At 37.6% G+C, this 21,918-nt stretch overlaps 1 protein-coding gene across 1 annotated transcript in view; it reads left to right on the top strand.

Moving 5' to 3' along the window:
• The window catches only part of loxl4 (lysyl oxidase-like 4), a 54,530-nt gene that overhangs the window by 23,708 nt on the left and 8,904 nt on the right, over window positions 1–21,918 (top strand). Inside the window, exons 6-12 of the mRNA XM_067386969.1 lie at window positions 2,524–2,562; window positions 3,362–3,575; window positions 4,888–5,068; window positions 15,094–15,248; window positions 17,178–17,345; window positions 19,388–19,550; window positions 19,640–19,883. Of these exons, the coding sequence (XP_067243070.1) occupies window positions 2,524–2,562; window positions 3,362–3,575; window positions 4,888–5,068; window positions 15,094–15,248; window positions 17,178–17,345; window positions 19,388–19,550; window positions 19,640–19,883 (1,164 nt within the window). The remainder of the gene's footprint in view (window positions 1–2,523; window positions 2,563–3,361; window positions 3,576–4,887; window positions 5,069–15,093; window positions 15,249–17,177; window positions 17,346–19,387; window positions 19,551–19,639; window positions 19,884–21,918) is intronic.

Raw genomic sequence — 21,918 nt, 5'->3', positions numbered from 1 at the left:
GTTCTCGCTTCCTTTTCATTTTTGAGTTACCACACTCATGGCACAACTATTTCATTCCCATTGTCTGGATGGATTTTGGCCATGCTGGCATGTCGTCCTATGAGCTCATTATAAAAAGCACCACCTTAATCTTATGGGTCTGCGGCCTCCAAGCTTTTTTAGGTTTGTGCTGGGGCGTTATAAGTGTTGTGCAAGCTTTCTGCTGATGATTCCCCTAAGGTCTGTCTGCTGTTGCATAACAATATGTCCTGATAAATGTTCTTGAGCATTAAGCAATTTTCAATTTTTTTATGCTCTAAAAAAGGAATTTCTTACCCATTAGATAAGACTGTTGACAGGTTTGTTATCTTTTTAGGCTCTGTACCCTTTTTCCTGAGAATCCTAATCTTGAGGTCACAGGAACATTTAAGCAAGCTTTTGTTTATGCATGACTCAAAGACATGCCACAAACAGCAACTTGAAGATGCAGTTTGAACTTAAATTAGAGCTTATAGAGCTAGCTGTGGCTTTCGTGGCTTACATCCTAGGGAATCTCCATTTGGCTCTTTCTCGTCTGTGAGCATGCCCAGTACCTGACCTCACCATGTAGTACGTGCATTTTGTTAAGTCTCCAAAGAGCACCAGACTTGGCAGATGTACTGAAGAGCGATCCCTCATGCTTCCACTCAGCGTCTCAGAGATCATGAGCCACCCCACCCTGACACTGCTTCTTCTGGATCCTCCGCATAAGATGTTGTAATTAAATGTTGGGCCCCTCAGAAGATTTCCACGTTTTTGGCGAGTAAGGGAAAGGCAGATTACAATTATAGCTGCGCCCTTTGGCTGCTGTGTCAGCAGGACACACTCTGTGTCACAGAGGAAACTGAAAGACTTAAACCACAATTCAGGCTCAAATATCCTTAGATGAGCATCTCAAAAAATGAAATAAAATATTTTAATGGTTCAGATTCTGTCCAGATTCTGTGCCCCAGTCAGACTGTGGTCAGAAAGAAAAAATCATGGTCATATTCATGGAGTTTGTACTATAATATTTGGCTCAGTGTCATTTAATTGCAGACTTTAAGCATATTTTAAACAAATTGTCGGTCCATTGATCATTCGAAGTATAAAAGTGGATTTTAATAACAATCAACCCTGGAGACTTAAAAGTGCCTGATGTTGAAGGAACCTTTTCATGAAAACCTGTCTCCTTGTATTGCATTATGCAATGAATGTAGAGATTGATCCTTTAGCTGCACTATATTTAGGATGTATTCTCAATATATTAGATTTAAGTGCCCTATTGCTTAAATAAATGCATAAACAGCATTACTAAGATGTAGTGAGAGAGAGAGAGAGAGTTTTATGTGGATGTGTATAGACTAATGCTTAAAACAGTGGCATGATTGTTGTCTCCAAACAGACCAGCTCTCTCTATCATTAAGTTTTCTTGGTTCAGCACTAAACCAAGGGTGGAACTCTTGGACTAATTACATGAGCAGGTGGGTATTTCAGTGGCAGCAACTGTAAGAACAAATGAAAAATAAATAAATAAAAAGAAGTAATATATAAAATGTATTTATTTATTTGAATATCAACTGTAAATGATCATTAAGCTCAAGTTCTGTAGCTTTAGACTTGAATGTTACTCTGCTACAGAGTGTCATATGGTAGAAACAACTAGAATATTTTATGAGGTCATTAAACTGGAGATTCCACATAGAACTTGACTTCAGTTTCTTTTCTGTTGACTGATATTCCCTGTTGAACTTCATTTGATAAGACGGTTCCGTCAGGAGAATGAGTCTATTAAATCTGTATTGAATTTACATATTTTGAAAATCCTTATTTAAGTAGACATTTGATAAATTATTTTGTGTGTGCAGTCAGAAAAACCGATTCAGCGAAATCAGAATGAAATCCTTGGGGTTACCAGCCCAAATCTTTAATAACTACCACATTTAGTTGGACAGACGATGGATGATGACAGTGATTATATAATGTGTCACTGATGACAGGTGCATTAGAGGGCAGGTGTTTATGGGTGGATCTTACCCTCTCTCTCTCTTTTTCTCTCTCTCACTTTCTCATTCTGTCATTGAGTATAAGTTTGCCTCAGTTGGTTTTTTGGGAAGTCTTACTGTGCCCATTCCGGGATACCAACATGCCATTGGAAATATCTGTTTATAGAATGTACATATTTGAAGGCCAGTTTAGTGGTAGAATAAGTTAAAACATATGTGCTTTGTTGTCTGTGTCTGTGGTCCATACATTTTATTATTATAACAGCAATGTAAACAGAAGAATCTTTAGTTTAAATTATTTTGAATAAAGACACAAATGGGAATGACCTGGAATAGTGAGTTTTTACTCTAAATCTCTGCTATTGACAAAATCTCATGTGGTTTATGTCTTTCTATTCATTTATTTTGCATTATTTCCAGTATTTTTTTTAAATATTATTTATATTATTAATATTATTTTGATATTATTAACAGCATCTTTTTTCAAATTTTTACAACATGTATTTTTTTCCATTTACAGAAAAATATGGGATAAAAAAGTCAAGGATTCAACAACCAGGTGAATTCACTTTATGCTTCTTTGCCGAATATCTACATGCACACTAAAGCATATTCCTTTACATCAGAACACCCTCTTAAATGATTAGTTCACTTTCAAATAAAATTTTCCTGATAATTTACTCACCCCCATGTTATCCAAGATGTTCATGTCTTTCTTTCTTCAGTCGAAAATAAATTAAGGTTTTTGATGAAAACATTCCAGGATTATTCTCCTTAAAATGGACTTCAATGGTTTCCAGACAGTTGAAGGTCAAAGGGCTTCAAAGGGCTTTAAACGATACCAGATGAGGAATAAGGGTCTTATCTAGCGAAACGTTGCCTTCCCTATTCTACTTACGAAAAAAATGGAACTGGCGCTGCGTTTGTTCCGTAAGTAGAATAGGGAAGGCGTGGGGCATACAGTGTAAGCTTTTTGAAGAATACGAAAGTGCGGTTTTAGCTGAAGCACTTGGTAGTCGATCATTTGATTATATAAAGCATATACATTTACATTTTTTTTTCGAAAATGACGTTTTTCGTTTCGCTAGATAAGACTCTTATTCCTCGTCTGGTATCGTTTAAAGCCCTTTGAAGCTGCACTGAAACTGAAATTTTGACCTTCAACCTTTTGGAGGCCATTGAAGTCCACTATAAGGAGAATAATCCTGGAAAGCTTTCTTTTCGATTGAAGAAAGAAAGACATGAACATCTTGGATGACATGGGGGTGAGTAAATGATCAGAAAAATTTTATTTGAAAGTGAACTAATCCTTTATCTCTTAATAACTTATTGTTCTTGTGAACTATGATGTCTCCTAGATTGAGTCAGATGACCAAGAAGAAGGGATTCTGGGTTGAGAAAGTACATTGTCTGGGCACAGAGCCTAGCCTGGCGGAGTGCCACGCCCAGCTGTCAATCCCTCGAAGCCCCGCCCCCTGTAAGAATGGTCGCCATGCTGTGGCCCGCTGTGTCCCAGGACCGCAGTTTGCTCGAATGTCCTCTGGTAGACCCCAGGCACCTCACCCTGTACAGGTAATTCTTGAAACATTTAGGCTATGTTCAGACTGCCAGCAAAAATTCGATTTGGAGGTGGCATGAAATGCGATTACAATCAGATTTTTACAGATGTGTCTCAGTCTGAATGCTTTGGCTGCTCAAATTGGATTTTCATTTTGCGTCACTTTTAATGTGACACACAATGATGTGATAATGTGACACTCTGGTTCCCATCGAAACCTGAGACTTGTGCTTAGGACCGCATGTGCATTGGCTGGTCTATTCTAAAAAAATATGCTTTTTTAACACTTTTTGAGCATAATAAACAACATTTATGGTACAGTTATTTTAATGTCAGATTTTGTTGCTGATTTGAAATATGTTATTTAATTGTGAGTTACACAGTCATCATCATTTCATTTTAATGGGTTATACTGAATAAATAACTCAAAAATCACAAAAAAATAAATAACCATATAACACTTAATTAGTAAATAATTACTATAATTACTATAATCTAATTCGACCCTCATTATGCCATTATTGAAATTAAATTTCAATAATGGCATAAATGTCCTCTACACAAGTATACTAAATATAATGTTTTTTTTTTTTTGTTTTTTTTTGCACTGATCTACAAACCTATTATGTTCAACCATGATGTTTTGAATGTAACAGAGCCAGCATACAACACTGTTCAAAAGTTTGGGGTCAGTTTATTATTATTTATTTTTTTTCGAAAGAAATTAATACTTTTATTCAGCGAGAATGCATAAAATTGATCAAAATCTAAAATAAATGCTGTGATTTTGAACTTTCTATTCATCAGAGTCCTGAACAAAATGTATCAAGGTTTCACAAAAATATTAAGCAGCACAATTGTCTTCAACATTAATAATAAAATAATATTACTTGAGCAACAAATCAGCATATTACAATGGTTTCTAAAGGATCATGTGACACTGAAGACTGGAGTAATGATGCTGAAAATTCAGCTTTGCCATAACGGGAATAAATTACATTTTAAAATGTATTAGAATAGCAAACAGTTATTTGAAATTATAATAATATTCCATAATGTTACAGTTTTTGCTGTATTTTGTACAGTAAAATGTTTTGTAATGGATGAAATGTCTTGGGATATAAGCAGATATTTAGGGTTGGGGCTATTAGAATCAGCTATTTAAAAAAGCGTATTTGTTGACCACTAATCTTAAGATTTGGGAAGGCAGTCCCTTTGGAGGTCCTCAAATGTCTATTGTGGTTATAATAACCCTGGTACTTTGGGCCTGAGGTGGAATAATATGATTTCCTGAAAGTAACCTTTCAGTCTTTTTTCTCCTCATAGCTGTCAGTGCGGCTGAAGGCAGGGCCACGTCTGGGAGAAGGCAGAGTCGAGGTTCTGCGTGAGGGAAAGTGGGGAACTGTGGTTGACCACCTGTGGGACCGTATCTCAGCCAGTGTGGTGTGCAGAGAGCTGGGCTTTGGCTCTGCCAAAGAGGCTCTTACCGGAGCATACATGGGTCAAGGTAGGAATTAAAGTTGTGTAAGCTTAAAGAAATAGTTGAACCCAAAAATAAAAAATCATTATTTGTTATTATTTACTTGCCCTCATGTAGTTCCAACTGGGATCAGAATGAGGGTAAGTACTGTAAATGACCATTTTTGGATGAACTGTTCCAGTAATCTGCCAATATGGTGTTTTTGGGAAGAAGGTGATTCATAACTATACAAACATGGCTATGATTATACTGAGTTTGGCTCACGATTCCACAGTAGTCTGAGTCTGAGCTTAATTCGAAAGCTCTTCTTATCTGTAGGATACGCCTGTCTGCAGCTGAATAGGAAACGTTTTATGATGTCTTACATTATGCAATATCACACTCTCCAGGTGCAAAGCATGAATGTACAGCAATGACAATTCTTTAACCCAAGGAACTTTCCCTGAACTTTCTGTGCCTCAGATCTACTCTGCATGAGTTTACTTTAGCTGAGTGAAACAAAACTCAATGCTGATCTGTATTCCAAGCAACATCTGTTCTCTTTGGCAGAGCAGTTATCCCATCTTGTCAGAGTGAAGTCATGACAGTAGCAATTTATTGAAGACTTCTAGATATCGCACTGATGAAAAACACAGCCACTAATGTTGTGCAGTTTTTTTAAAGAAAGGAACTGAAATGACATTTGACTCATAAACGATGTTGTATCAGGTGTCACCGTTCAAAGAACTGAAAGGATGAAATGTTGATTAATGGATATTGATGATTTTAGGGGTCTGTTACTTGAAAATATAAGATGTAATGCACCAGTAGTGACTCATATGAAAGTACAGACACTTGAAATGAACCTGAATAAGGTTGACTACTTTCAAAATTCCATTCAATGTTTCAATTTAACACTCGCCAAGTGCCAAATATTCCTGAGTACAAATAGGCTTTATAATGTGTTACTTGCCTGTTACTGGCTGATAATTAGTTTTTTTAGGAACAGCAACTTTAAAATTAAATCCAAAGCAACAAATTAAGTAGGCCTACCTGTTAAGTGCTACAACTTTAGGTTTATTTTTTCAAATGTATGGAATATTTCTTGCTGTACCCTTACTAAAAAGAAGTATACTTCAAGTTCATTTTATTAATGAACTTAAGTATACTTAAGTAAAGTTCAAGTATTGTTTTTAAGTATACTTTGTATAGTAAGTGTACTAATATCAATGTACTAGTTGTATACTTGTATGTGTACTATTTCAATACTACTTGGGACTAAATTGGCCCACTTTTTAGTGTGTAACAGTATACTTTTAAGTATACTTTAAGTGTAACAGTAGTAAACTTTGAGTACACTACTAGTTTACAACTACATTTTTTAATTGTACTGCAACTACTAGAAGTAAACTTATAGGTATACTGATAGTTTCTAGTTGTACTTGTAACACATTATTTGGTTTATGAAAGTACACTTTGAGGTATAATCTCAGTAAACCACTATTTCCCTTTCGAAAGGGAACTTGCACTGCATCTCGATACACTTTGGGGGAACATCTCCACGTTACTGGTATCTGAAGCAACTGTAAAACCATGGGAGTCCTATTGGCCTGCGACAGCCTATGACATCATACTAGTGCGACTAGAAAGTATATAAGGGGCGCCTAGAGAACATATCATCCTCTTTTCGTCTTCAGGGATTATTTTATTTGAAGCACACTGTTCAAATCCAAGTAAAAATGGCCTGATAAAGCAAACATTTCAAGCTGTGTGCATAATCCATGTCATAAATATTTGACACTCTATAACACACATAACTTGTTCGTTCTTTGTTAGAGCATACATGCCCAGTTCCTGAGGGAGCTGTTGGCGTTCACTGTAAGCGTTTCCTGCTGAGGAAGCTCCACTCTCGTTTGTCTCTCTTGGCAGGCTTCTGTGCCTGGTGGCTCGGGTCCCACTCACACTGAGGTGAAGAGGAGACTGAGATCATAGGGCTCATAGAGGGAGCTTGCTGAAGAGTTTGAGAGACGCGTTAATCTCTTGCGCACTTCAGAGGCTGATGAGAGTGTTTTGCTGAGTGAGGATGCATTGTCTCTTGCTTCCTCAGGATCAGCTTTCTTGGCATTATGCAGAAAGAGCTAGAGATAGCTGTTGAGGGTAAAAAAGGCAAGACATCTGACCCCTCACAGTCGCTCTGCCCTGTGTATGATAAGTTGTTGGGTGTTACGGAGCCTGCATCACACAGCCATCAGCTGTCATGAAAGCGCATTAGTGTAGAGACCTCTCGTGTAAGATTGGAAACACGAATGGTTTCTTTCCTGCCATAGCCCTCTAGCTTCCATGAGCTGTCGAGACGTTTGCAAACTATCTTGCGGTTGAAAAACAAAACAAACAAAAAAAACGTTGACTTTGAAAACTCTGGCCCTGCCCTTATATGGCAGGACATACGCAGCAGCAAGTGTGGCACTATGGCAGTGCTTTAAGCAAACCAAGCGACCTGCATTCAAATCTTATTTAAAAAAATGTGCCAGTCCAGGTCTCCCCAATCCTTTCAGGCTGTAAGAGTATGGCAGGCCCCATTTATATTAAGGCCTTTGCTCTTTGAGGTCACAGGTTGAGCTTTGTAGGTCGCCTCACCATTAGCAAAAGCTGTTATAAATTCAGTGGCCTCAGCTCCATATAGAAAGGAATAAAAGGGGCATTCATTCATAATATTATATATTATAATTTATATAGGGGCAATTTAATTAGAGCCCTGGAGCTTCCATTATTAGGGAAGATTATTGTGAAACCCTTACTATGTGCCTCCTCTCCTCTGAGAGTCGTTTTGTGAGGTCGCAATATAGTAGGTAGCATTTAGAACGAATATCATCTGTTGTGAGTGGCCTGGCCTCCTCTGATTTGGAGAGTCGTTTTGAAACCAGGTCCTCCACTCATCTGAGCTCCAGATATTTGATATTTCCCATTTAGTGTGTGAGTTGGCCTCCTCTTGCTTAGAGAGTAGTTAGGCCGAAACCTCCACTCCCCCGAGTGAGCTGGCTTCCTCTCATCTGAGAGTCACTACATCGAAGCCACCGCTCCATTGAGCTCTAGGTAGATGATGTCCTAAGTGTTGGCCCATCGTAGGGCCTCCCTGACAATCACCCTGTGGTGAGTGTTGCAGGCTTCCTCTCTTTTATAGAGTCATTATTCTGAAGCCACCGCTTCACAGAGCTCCAGATGGACAGTTCCTCTGTAAGTGTGTGAGTCAGCCTCCTCTTGCTTAGAGAGGAAACCTCCGCTCCCCTGAGCTCCAGGAAGGTCATGGATGAGTGTTGTTAGGCTTCCTCCCATTTAGAGAGTGAAAAGCACTATGCTGGAGCCTCCGCTCTCTAGAGCTTTGGTTAGTAGCATTATCTAGCTTGTGGCCTTTTAGAGCAGGCTCTCCTGTGAAAGCTCTTTGATTGTATCCATCAAGTTGCGGAGTTGAGCGTCCTTGGCCTCTTCTATGGAACTTCATCCCATTGAGGCTTTCACTCCTCCAGAGGTTAGCTCAGACAGCAACCTGTCTTGGAGTGAGAGACATTATTTGTTCAGGTCTCCACCCTTGAGCTTTGTCTCGGGTCAAGCTGATATTAACTCCCCTTGATCAGGGTCCTCTAAGAGTGCTTCGCTCCCAAAGCTCTGCACCCTTTGTGTTAAACACCAATAATGCTCAGGTTGAGCCGGCTAAGTACTCCCTCCTATTGGTGTTGTCCATGCCCATGGTATTCCGGAGTAGTAGGCCCTATATGGAGGCCTCCTTGACAGTCTGGTTGCATGAGTTCTGCACTCCCCTTGTTTAAAGGGTAGAAAGTGATATGCTGAGTACAACACTTGTGTGGCAATGTGAATGAGAATTCCAAGCCTACACACCCCTGGTGGCTAACTCTGTTAGACTCGTTTCCAAGTAGTTGGCCCTCCTCGGGCTGCCTTGATGGCGATCCTCTGGATCGAGCTACATTCCTAGCACTTCTAGCTAGTTTTGAGTGTCCTGGCTCCCCAGAGTACACAGATTGAGTTCACATTGCAGGCTCCACAGGTGCCTTCCTGATTCTAGCCCCAGAGCTTGGTTGACACTCTACTTGGTCAAGCCTAGGTAGTACTCCCCTCGTGTTAGAGGGTCGTTCTATAGTGTACCTCGCTCCCTGAGTCTGGTGAGAAGGTCGAAGGACTCACGTGAGAACAGGGAATGAGACACTGCATCTCGTAGCCATGCCTCCGCGCTGCCTATTCAGTCCCTTCAGACAAAGAAGTGGATAACATGTTCTCTAGGTGCCCCTTATATACTTTCTGGGCGCACTAGTATGACATCATAGGCTTTCACCTGCCAAAAGGATTGCCGTGTTTTACAGTTGCTTCAGATACCAGTCACGCAAAGCCGTTCCTCAAAAGTGTCTCAGGACGTAGTGTCTCATCCCTGTTCTCAGGGAACCAGGGTTACAGTCGTAACCCAAGACGTTTTATACAGTCTTCAAGTATACTTGTAAGTTTTCAACATTGATAATAATAATAAATACATTTCAGAATATATTAAAGTAGAAAACTAAATTGTAATACTATATTCCTGTGTTTTACTGTATTTTTGATTAAATATAGCCTTTGTAAGCAGAAGACACTTCTTTAATATAACGAATTCTGTTATTGCTATGACACAAGGAAAAAAAAACAACTAAATAATCTCATTGTCATTTAAACAAAATATATATTTTAAATAAAACAAATAATGTAATTTACAATTTAATGCTGGTTAATAAATATGTTAATCACCCTTTATTGTCAGGTGTGGCAAAAAAAAAAAAAAAAAAAAAAAAAAAAAAAGGAAAAGAAAGTGACTCCACTGGCTGAATTTTGAATTCACCCATTTGACTGTAGGTCTACTTGAGATCAAAGCTTATGATTTCTGTCCGTCCATAGCATCGAGGTCTTTAGGTATTTAGTTGTCGTGTATAATTTTCCCAGTGCAGCCGAGGCCACAAAAACATATAGCGAGTGAAGAGAGACACAAATTAGCATTTCAATGACAGAACAGAACTGGACTGTTTGGGACAGGCGGTAAAAATAGGAAATCTGTTGAGATGGGCTACATGTACCAGACTGTGGTTACCACATTTAGAATGATCCTGAATAATGGTGTTGGTACAGTGTTTATCGCACTGCCTGATTTTCCAGACATTTAATATAACATAAAGGGATAGTTCACTCAAAAATGAAAATTCTGTCATCATTTACTCACTCAAAAAACAGATGTTTTTATGTTCCAAAGAAGAAAGAAAGTCATATAGTTTTGGAATGACATGGAAAATTCTCTCATTATTTACGCACTCTTTTTGAGGTAAACTATCCCTTTAATGTGCTTAGTGGTAGAAACAAATTTGAAAATGGGGTGTCATTGTGGTTCTGTTGTAGAGCACATTCTGTCTGTGAATTTTTTTGTTCAAAAATGGTTTTATGGTGGAGTTAGCATGAACTCTGTATGATAATGTAGATCTTTTAAGGCCAATGCAGCATGAAGCAACACATTCTGTTGAGGTGTTCTCTAAGTCTGACCTCCCAGTGAGATGAAAGTAAAGGTTCCTGAAGTCTCTCAATGACTGCATGTTTTGAGATTTGTTTAAATGCTGTATCAGCTGGTTTTACCTCAGTCAGACACAATAGACAAGGGTTTTCAAGTGACGTTCACCCTCAGGGACCGACACTTTACAGGCAAAACATACAAGGTGAAGACTATATTTTTGTATGCAGTACACTGAGTTTTTCCTCTGGCTTTGAACTGATGCTGACATGCACTTGGCTAAGAGAAATATTTCTTATATAGCAATTTAATCTGCTCTTAAAATAGGGATTATAGGCATCCCATGAAATGAAAACACCATTAATGCAGAATATATATGTTGTTTTATTTTAGGGAGAAGAAAATGTCCATTTTCCGTAAACCACACTCTAGTGAAACTATTCACAGCAGTCAGTCACTGAACCACTCCCTTTCCATTGGCCATTTCTGGAATACTTAGTCTTTGCTACTATTTTCCTATTATTTACTTGTCTTTTGTGCATAATCTGTTTTATATTTATACTGAAATTTATATTTAAGAAATTATTATTTTTTTTAAGCAAGGACACATTTAAATTCATCAGAAGTAACACATTTATAATGCTCAAAGATTTTTATTTCAAATTGTTTTTCACTAAAATATTAAGTAGCACAACTGTTTTCAGCACCAATAATAATAATAATAATAATAATAATAATAATGATGATAAATGTGTATTGAGCATATTAGAATGTTTTCTGAAGGATCATGTGGCACTAACAGTAACGATGATGAAAATTCAGCTTTGCCATCACAGGAATAAACTAAAATATAGTGAAATAGAAATCAGCTATTTTATATTTTAGAATATTTCACAATATTACTTTTTTTTTTTTTTTTTTTTTTGTTTTTGTTTTTTGATCAAATAAATGCAGCCTTGGTGAGCATAAAAGGCTTATTTTAAAACATTTAAAACATTTTACCAACCAATGGTAGTGCATATTTATTTTGTAACAATATATTATTTTTTATTTATATTTATATCTATATTTATATAGTAGCACATGATACAGAAAGGAAGTTTTGGTTGAGCCATTTGAGTTTTTAATTATGATCATCAAATTATGATGTCATCATACTGTCATACTGCCTCAGATGCATTTCTCTCTTTTTTTCGGTAGTCGATCAATGGGTTTTTTCGATGACTCTCAACTTTACATTTAGTCTGCAGTCTTTGCTTAAATCCTTGATTATATGTAATATTCTCTGTGAGGGAACATTTCCATATTACTCCTCAGGGTTTTAGCCAATCTCTAGCAATTTACTTCCCAGAAGCGGGGCCAAATAGGGTGCTGTGTTTGCTTTTGGGCTCTATCATTTTTGCTTCAAAACTAAACAGCTGGTCATGATTTCATTGCTCTGTTAGAAATCTGTCTTTTTGATCAGTACGATCACCAAACTTAGCCCGGAGCAGTGCAGTAGCACATAATCACGGGTTTTCCACAGCAGTTAATACAGCTCTCTACTTCATTTACCCTGAATTTCCCCAGCAAGAATTTCTGAGATGGGGAAAAACTATATAATTACATTTACACTAATGTTGCTCTGGTATATTTATACCGTGTAGTGGATTTCACATCCTTGTGAGATTCATATCTGAAGTTTTAGCACACTGCTCACGTTGGGCTCTGATTTAGTGGCCACCTAAGGCTGAATTGACCAATGTTTTTACATCACAGTAAACAAAGATGGAAATGAACTGTGACATCTGGTACTTTTTATCAAGCTTTAAATCTCCATAGAACCTCAAGAATGTGATGATAATGATTTCACACAAACAAATGCATACCTCTGAATCTGATCAGACTCATGTGTGGCCCTCTGCTGTGTGATGAGGAATTTTCTTTAACACTACGCATCATTTAGAACGTCACATAAGTAGTGTTGGGTTGCATTACTTAGTTTTTTGAAAAGTAATGTGTTGTGTTACTTTTGCGTTACTTTTTTCTCACATGTGCTGGGCTTGCTTGTTTGTTTCTCATAAAAAAATTAAATTTTTGGCAAATGTAAAGGCACCAAAAGTGAAATGAATAAGCCTCATGCTGAAGGAAATGCAAATTCACGCCTGTACAGTAGAGGACGCAACTCAAACAAACCTTTAAGCTGTATTGCCATTCTGGGGTGCCTTTCCTATACAGCGATGTAAAACCGTATTGTCGCAACCTGTCATTCAGCTACTTTGGTGGATGATATCACGCAGGTGGTGGAGTAATAACTTCTTTAAATTAATCCGTTTGAGATCAAATAAATGCTAGATTTTTTGCTATAAATTGAGGGCATGAGGATTAATTCTCATTTTTTTCTCAGTTATTTTGTTTTATTTCCAGATTCAGTCATAGGCTCGTTCTTTCATACCAGTGCACATACGTACATGCGCACTCTTCAAAAACAGTGTTTAAAATCTCTTGACAAGTTAAAACATGTAAATGACATTTGTATATATTTGTAATAAAAGATATACATTGTACTTAATGTCAGCTTGCTTATATACAACATCAAGTTGTTGAACTAAGTTAGTAACGACGTCACTTGTGATGTTAGTTAGCTAACTAAGCTTTTGGGAAATGCACCCCTGGATTGCAGAAGAATAGGACGCATCAAAGGTCAGCAGCATAGACATTGGTTAATAAAGTGAGATTAAATACATGAAGTATATTTGTGTAACTTAACATTTGTGACCCGTCACGGAAACCAGGGACACAAGTCGGCAGCACAACTCTCGAGCAAAATGAGAAAGAAGCATTTTTTTTTCAAAATTGGTGATTTTCGTTTTTTTGCAGAATCTGTTAGTTGAGATCATGAAGAAGCCTTTCCGTGTTTGAGATAGCAGTATTGGTATATTTAAAAGCGTACATTTTGAGGTTGAAATTGGCTTGTTTTTCTGAGATTCTAGCACGCAGTAGGGGCGTGTCATGTCTGTGTGTATTTCCATATTGGGAAGCGTGGCTACTTATTATGCAGCGCTCTGGCCGGCTCTAGCTGATATCAAAATTCAATGAAGAACCGTGGCCATTACACCGAAAATGTTTTGAAGTACTTCTTCGACAAGCCGGATGCTTATGAACAAGCGCTCACTGATTCTGAAGACGATCTGAGCGACGATGAAAGCGGCATAATAAGACATTACCTCTCTGGAGTCGGGTAACGCGCCGGCGCATTTTGCAGGATTTTTTCACATTGCAACAAAACAGACTTAAAATACTCCGTCATTTTTTGTCATAGAGACATAAGTAATATATCAATTGAAACTATAGAATGTCTTCTTTTATTTGTGTACACTCAGAGTAAAAACAAAATGTTGTGCTTTTTGAAAAATAAAGAAAACTAACATGATGCGTGATCTCTCATCTCCCTCTGAACGAAGTCCAATCTGATAGTTCTCAGAAAATGAAGTGTAACTTAGTGAATACTAATCATAAAAAAATTATACTTATGTCTGAAAAAACGTTGAAATGTCAAGTTTTAAAACGTGTAAGTCAAATCGAAAACAAACATTCTGTGTTTATGTAATCTATATGAAAAGAGAGCCATGTCAGAAGTCTGATTCAGCTCATTATCCGCTAATGCGGCCACGCCCACGGAGGGAGCGCTATTCAGACGCAAATTCAGTCAATACATGCATTCATCATCTCAATCGTGTATTTATTGTCTTGAAAAGTGTTTTGAATAGCCATAGTTAGCGACCTCTGGCCTCTGTTAGTCCAGTTAGTTCCTGGATTGCCTTTTCTTCTTTAACAGGCTTCTCAGGTGAGAAAATTTCATTTCATGATTATAGTGACCAAAATGATCACGGTTATCACAGAATCCCGTTAAAAAAGTCAATTCACCAAGTTTCATGTGGAAAACCAGCAAATAACAAATAAAATTAGCATCAATATGTGCTTTTTCTTTACATAAACATTAAAATAATAACATTAAAAATGATGGGCAGATGTGAATAACTCAAAATGCCCCAGAACCGACTTGTGTCCCTACTTTCCGTGACTGGTCACATTTAATTATTGCAGGTTTGCATTTCACTGTGAAAAATACTTGAAAAAAGTAATCTGATTACATAACTCATGTTACTTGTAATGTGTTACCCCCAACGCTTCCCTTTAGAATTAATCAGTTTACAACATGGTTTTCTGTAAAAATGAATTGATATTATTCTTACATGGGCTGGAAAATCATTACAATGCAAAGTATATTTTTATCTGCCATTTTTATAACAATACATTGTTTAATTACTCAGTAATGATCCTCCATAGATTTACATCAGTAAAGATCAACGGTTAGTTAGAAGGAGAAAATGACAGATGGCAGCAGTTCGTCAGTAACATTTTTTTAAGGCAGTTCTTGGAAAGGGTTGGTTAGAAAGTTCTCTTTTACAGAAAAGCCTGGTGTTTGTTATTTTGTTTTATATTTGAGACTTTTAACTTCTGATTCCCCAGTGACATATACTGTTTGTTTGTTCTACAGGGACGGGGCCAATCCACATCAACTCTGTGCAGTGCACTGGCACAGAACGCTCCGTTTTGGATTGTTACTTCCAGGAAGTCCCTCCCTGGACATTCAAACACAGCCAGGATGCTTCTGTCAAGTGCTATGTTCCTAAGACAGGCATGGAAACCACGGTGAGCAAAACGATCACAAGTTACTAGGGCTGGGCGATATATTGAATGCTTTTGTCACGCGCATTTCGTCAGTAAAGCCGGTTCCCTGATTACCGCTAAATCGCCATCACCTGCTTTCAAATGGAGCGGCATTTAATAGACAGAGCCGTAGTTCACGGATAAGCCACGCAATATCGCGTTCAATATCGATATGAATCGCCGTCGATATTGAACGCGATATTGCGTGGCTTATCAGTGAACTACGGCTCTGTCTATTAAATGCTGCTTCATTTGAAAGCAGGTGATGGCGATTTAGCGGCAATCAGGGAACCGGCTTTACTGACGAAATGCGCGTGACAAAAGCATTCGATACATCGCCCAGCCCTACAAGTTACTATAATTCAGATAGCTCCTATCAGTCATGTTATCTGCTCTGTAGTCCCCCAAAATATTTGGACACTTAAAGCGTAACTTTGTCGATTTTCAACCCACTTTGAATTGTTACATTGTTGGTAGTATATGTAAATGAACAATATTTACTCATTCTCTGTGTTACCTGTACCGAGAATATCACTTTTATTTGTGAGCAAAAGGACTTTTTACAGCTCCAGAGTTTTTGTGAAAACTACTTCTTCTGCACATTTTTGTATCTCCGGCCACGGACAGTTGGATCAACAGGGTTATTAACAGAACAGTTATTGTAAGGGTATTGTATTATCACTGAAAATTGTATCAACCTTTGTCTACACTTTAAATGGCAACAGTTTTCTTATCTGTGCGCAACAGCGTTTTGCCTCGGCATGTTGGGGCGTAACTGACAGAATGGCAGTTTCTTTCAGTCTTTTCCCCTCAACACTGTGTTCGTAGTCATCCAGTTTAGAAATGTTGACTACAAACACTGAGGTTTTACAGATTTTCCATTAAAACATTCTCTCCTTATTTACGATTCTTTGCAGCCTTAAATTAACCACTCCCTACAACTCGCTCGATCCTTCACTCGAAAATCGAAACTAACTCAATCCCACTAAACGTTTACTCTTCTGAATTCTTGCACCCAGGAGCAATACAAGTTACCAGCATTATGGCTAAAAGTTTGCTAAGAAGTATTTCCTACTATTGTTATTTGACTCTGGTAAGCGTATCCAAAGCAGACTAGTTGTTGTTTAAGTTGTTAAAGTTTTCCTACCAATCTGACAAACAGCAAAGTCTTTTTTTCTCTGTTTTTATTTTTTTCTGCTTAGGCAGCCAAGTTTTATTGAGAGCCCATTTTGCTAGCAGTGAAGTACCCCTTTAGGCCACACTTAAAATGTCTTTGTGTAACATAATGCATTATATTATAGAATAAATATACATAATTAAAATGTCTTTGCATTATATAATGCATTTTATGGCATTTATTTGCAGACTTAAATGGGTGGCATTAACTGCTATGTACTTACATCAAAAAATAAGTACAGTGTACTTATTGTGTTCATATTGAATTGCAAAACACATGGACAGGTTTGGTGGTATGGGTAGATTTAAGGGTGGGTTAAGGTGTAAGGGATGGGTCAACAGTGTAGTTATAGATGTAATTACTAAAATTTGTATTTATTTTCAGTATAAGCAATTAAATGTTTTTTACATTAAATTACATGTTTTAAATGAATATACAGACTTTGCTATTTTATATAATGCGTTATATGGTATTTAGAGTATGCCATGCCAAGGTAATGGGTTCAAACTGCACAAACGGTTAAATAGATAAGCTTTTAATGAATATGTACATTTCAAATGCATTATATGGCATTTATTTTAAATATACACGTTTAATCTACTAAACATCACCAAAGAGAAGTGAAGTTGGTTCTTAGAAAAGCTCTAGCATCATTAGTTTACAAAAGTGTTTGAATATTCTTTGAGGCCACTGTATGTGTAGTTTTCACTCCTGTGAGCGTGTTTGTGTTTCAGGTGCGGTTGGCAGGGGGCAGGGACCCGGCCGAGGGTCGTGTGGAGGTGCTCATGGAGGTGGGGGGCAGAAAGCGTTGGGGGACGATTTGCAGTGAGAACTGGGGAATAAATGAAGCCATGGTGGTGTGCAGGCAACTGGGCTTTGGTTTCGCCTCACGTGCCCATCAGGTGAGACTGCTGAAGAATGTTGTGTTTCCAGTAATTGCTCTGAATATATCTCTTGTCTTATTTGCTTTGGTTGCCTCAGTCTGTGTGGATTTGAGAGCTTCCTGTGCATGTTTAGGGGGCAGGATATTTCTGGGAAATATTATAGTGTTATACAGTAGTTGTTTTGTGAAGATGAAGAGGTGGGACAGGTTTAGCAGTAGTTGAGAACAGGACAGTTATACTTTCATTTTACACTGCTTACCTTAATTTTGTTTCTGTTTTATTAAATATCATAAAGAAATGTGAAGGTCATATTGCAACCTCAAATCACCAAAAAAGTAAAAAAAAAAAAAAAAAAAAAATGAAATGAAAATTTATTTTCATAGTAATTCAGCATTCATTTAATTAAAATTAAATAAAAATTAGATGGAATTAGATGGAAGATTAATATTCCCCCGCATTAATATTAATAGATAAGTTTTTTACGTAAATATATACACATATTACACCATGTCATTATTTATTTAACAAAAATAAAGCCAAACTGGAGAAGCCATGTGTGACAAACTAAGTACACCCTATGATTCAATAGCTTGTAGAACCACCTTTAGAAGCAATAACTTGAAGTAATCTTATTTTGTATAACTTTATCAGTCTCTCATTTCATTGTGGATGAATTTTTGCCTGCTGTTCTTTACAATGTTGCTTCAGATCATTGAGGTTTGCAGGCATTTGTTTATGCACAGCTCTCTTAAGGTCCCATCACAACATTTCAGTTGGGTTGAGGTCTGGACTTTTACTTTTTCAGCTATTCTGTTGTAGATGTGCTGGTGTGCTTGGGGATCATTGTCCTGTTGCATGGCCCAATTTCGGCCGAGCTTTAGCTGCCAGAGAGATGGCCTCACATTTGACTCTAGAATACTTTGGTGTACAGAGTTCATTGTTGAAGCAATGACTGCAAGGTTCCCATGTCCTGTGGCTGTAAAACGAGCCCAAATTATGGTCCATCCACCACCCTGCTTGACAGCTGGTATGAGGTGTTTGTGCTGATATGCTGTGTTTGGTTTTCACCAAACGTGGTGCTGTGCATTATGGCCAAACATCTCCACTTTTGTCTCGTCTGTCCAAAGGACATTGTTCCAGAAGTCTCTTGGTGCAAATTTGCAAACTTAAGCCATGCTGCCTTTTGTAGAGAGAATAGGCTTTATCAACCCTTCCAAACATGCCATACTTGTTCAGTCTTTTTCTAATTGTACTGTCATGAACTTTTAACATTTAACATGCTAACTGAAGTCTGTAGAGTCTAAGATGTAGCTCTTAGGTTCTTTGCAATATCTCAGAGCATTGCACAATCTAACCTTGGATGTTTTCCACTTGTGAATAATCTTCCTCACTTTACTTCAAATTGTTTAGAAATGGCCTTATAACCTTGCTCAGATTGATGGGCAGCAAAAAAAATGCTTCTCTAAGATTATTGCTGATGTCTTTCCTCCCTGGCATTGTGTTAACACACACTTGAATGCTCTAGACCACCACTTCTGCTTATAGAGGTGGTCACGCTTGCTGATGATCAATTAAAGGTAGGGAAGGCAATTTCGGAGAGGCTTGCTAGCTTTGAAAGCATCTATCTATCTATCTATCTATCTATCTATCTATCTATCTATCTATCTATCTATCTATCTATCTATCTATCTATCTATCTATCTATCTATCTATCTATCTATCTATCTATCTATCTATCTATCTATCTAGTGCGTATTTTTTCAGTACAAATTCAGTAACTATATTATTATTATTTTATTTATTTTTTTGGGGTAGGGGGTGGATTGGACAATTAATGTGCTTCGCTGCCATGTCAAAAAAAGGAAGTAGTTATTGCATTATTTACAAATAATACTATAACTAAATTGGAAATGCTAAATAAAATATATGAAATTAGAGGGCATATCAGCTTCCCAAAACTACTATCCTGATTCATGAAGTCTATACATTATATCTTATTGCATTTTAAAATCGCAACATATCATATGCAGACAAATAAGATTTGGCCTTCCTGTGTATAGGACACATATTATTGGCAAGGAGACCCTGCAGCAGAAGAAGTGTTGTTGAGTGGGACCCACTGTGTGGGAACAGAAATGTCCATCCAGCAGTGCCGTCGTAATAATTACGTCCACTGCCCTCGAGGAGGCGGGGCTAAAGCAGCAGGTGTCACCTGTTCTGAAAGTAAGTGTTTGGAATGACAAAATCTGATAGATATTGTAATTTTATCTGCACTGAATGATCCAAATGAATGAATCAACATCTTGTTTTAGCGGCACCTGACCTGGTTTTGGATGCGCAGCTCGTGCAGGAGAGTGCTTACCTGGAAGACAGGCCTCTGCACCTGCTCACCTGTGCACATGAAGAGAACTGTCTCTCCTCCTCTGCCAACCGTATGCAGTGGCCGTACGGGCACCGCCGCCTCCTGCGTTTCTCCTCTCGTATAATGAACTTGGGCAGAGCCGACTTCCGTCCACGCGCCTCAAGAGAGTCCTGGACCTGGCACCAGTGCCACAGGTGAGGATTTCCTTCTTTCTTTTTTGTTGAAACAGCAGCCTGAGTGCTGCTGAGAAAACATTGTATAGTTTGGTTATCTTGCTGAGAATACAGTATGATGCATAATGAAAACTGGACCCCAAGACCTTCTGTTTAAAAAGTTGTTCCAGTATGAATTCACAAAACATTTGCACATTGTGCAAACATTGTGACACAAACTGAATCTTATTCATTAGTAACCTGCAATACAGTTTAACCCTGTGCTTAATGCACTCAAATAGCACTGTGCAATGAGTATTTAAAGTTGCAATTCGTAATTTTTTTTGGCTAAAAATGATCCAAAATCTAATTTTGAGCAAGTACATAACTAGCCAGTGTTAAAAACTTTCTCCTTACCTTAACCCGATTCACAATACTGGTGGGTTTCCTTGGGAAATTCGAGCATGCAGCCGTTCGTCTTTGTGTCATTAACTCACGTCTGTTGACAAAGAACGAGTCCCAGCTAGTAGGCTAAATCAAATGTGAGGATGGCGGATCATTTATAGCCTTTTCTCACAGCAGCTGCAATAATTAAACATACCTTTTTGGATTTTGATTATCCAAAAAGGTCCAAATGACAATCATCAGTGACAACTGGAGATTCACCCGTAGTCAAAATCAAAAGACTTCGGACTGTGGAGTGGATACAGAAATTGAAATCTACTGGTAGCTAATACACATTAAATACACATAGTCTCGCAATGCTGATGTTGTTAACATTAACAATTTGAGAACAAAATATAACAATAATAATAATTTGCACGGCTTGGTGTGATCCGAGCTAAGCGATCGTTAGATTTAATCATCATTGGCAGCGCGATTTATTGTAGGCTAATGCTTTTTTCTCAGTTGGTCAGAACAAAAGGGCAGACATTTTCTGGTGAAAATTCTTATTTTGGTCATACTTCCAAGATGCAGAATCTGTGATTCCGAAGTACAGTATCCACACCGATGTGGTGACTGACAGCAAACATATTAGATTCATCCGCGCTGAGGAGCCACAATCCACGTAAAGATGATAATTCCGCAAATAACTGAAATTGCAGGTTTCAAAAAGAGATGGCGACAAAGAGGCAAAACTTACGGACTGCAGCTTTAAACTATTTTTATTAATTTTTATTTTCATTTTTTGTTAGTTCTTTTTATTCTCTTCAGATTATTAATTTTTATATTAATTTAATACAAGCCATGCGGTGTAGTCGAGCACACTTTCAGAATTTTAAAGAAACAATTTATGTTATTATTAGTAATAATATTATCTTGTATTATTTGTATTGTTCTTAATATTTTTATAATATTATAATTTTTACTTTTTGTTTCCTGTTTATTCATTTCAATCCATTTTAAAATTGCTTATTTACCTTTTTATGTATTATTCTTAAATTATTTTAAAATTGAGTTTTATATGTCTTTTTGTTTCTCTTTTTGCATGGCTACTGTATGTAAAATCTGTGCATATATTCAGACATGTGGTGTAGTCAAGCGTAGTTGTCTGCATTGCATCAGTGTACAGTCCCAGTGAAATACATTGATTAGATCATGGTAGTCTGCTGCATCCTCCACAGATGGAACACTCAGAATCAGCTTTTGCATATATTCTTTTAATGACTCAGGAACTAAAATAATGCAGACAGCACATGGAACTAAATAATGTAGGTATAATCCTGATGTATGACGCTCTTTTATTCTAGAAGAGTATTTGTGGTTAGATTTCCTTTCAGTTCAGTTCAGTCAGTCAGTCATTTCAATGTGCAATGAAAGGAACGTACACTCCTCTTTATAAAACAGGTCATGGGTGGTCAGCAAGCTTGCCGTCATCTTTCAGATTAATTAGCTGCTTTGAGCACCTCCACTCCCTTTACATGTGTTCTGAAAATAATTGCAAACTCATTCTGTGGGAACAAGCCGCTCTGTTGTGGAGGAGTTGTGGGCTTTGCGTGTTCGCATGCCAAACCTGTTTTATTAATCTTTTAAAACAACATCAGAGAAGTTGGCATTTGAAAGCCATCTATTCAGA

The sequence above is a fragment of the Chanodichthys erythropterus genome, chromosome 5 (assembly GCF_024489055.1).
Source record: "Chanodichthys erythropterus isolate Z2021 chromosome 5, ASM2448905v1, whole genome shotgun sequence".
NCBI classification, from domain to species: Eukaryota; Metazoa; Chordata; class Actinopteri; order Cypriniformes; family Xenocyprididae; genus Chanodichthys; species Chanodichthys erythropterus.
This window is presented reverse-complemented; position numbering and strand designations above follow the sequence as displayed.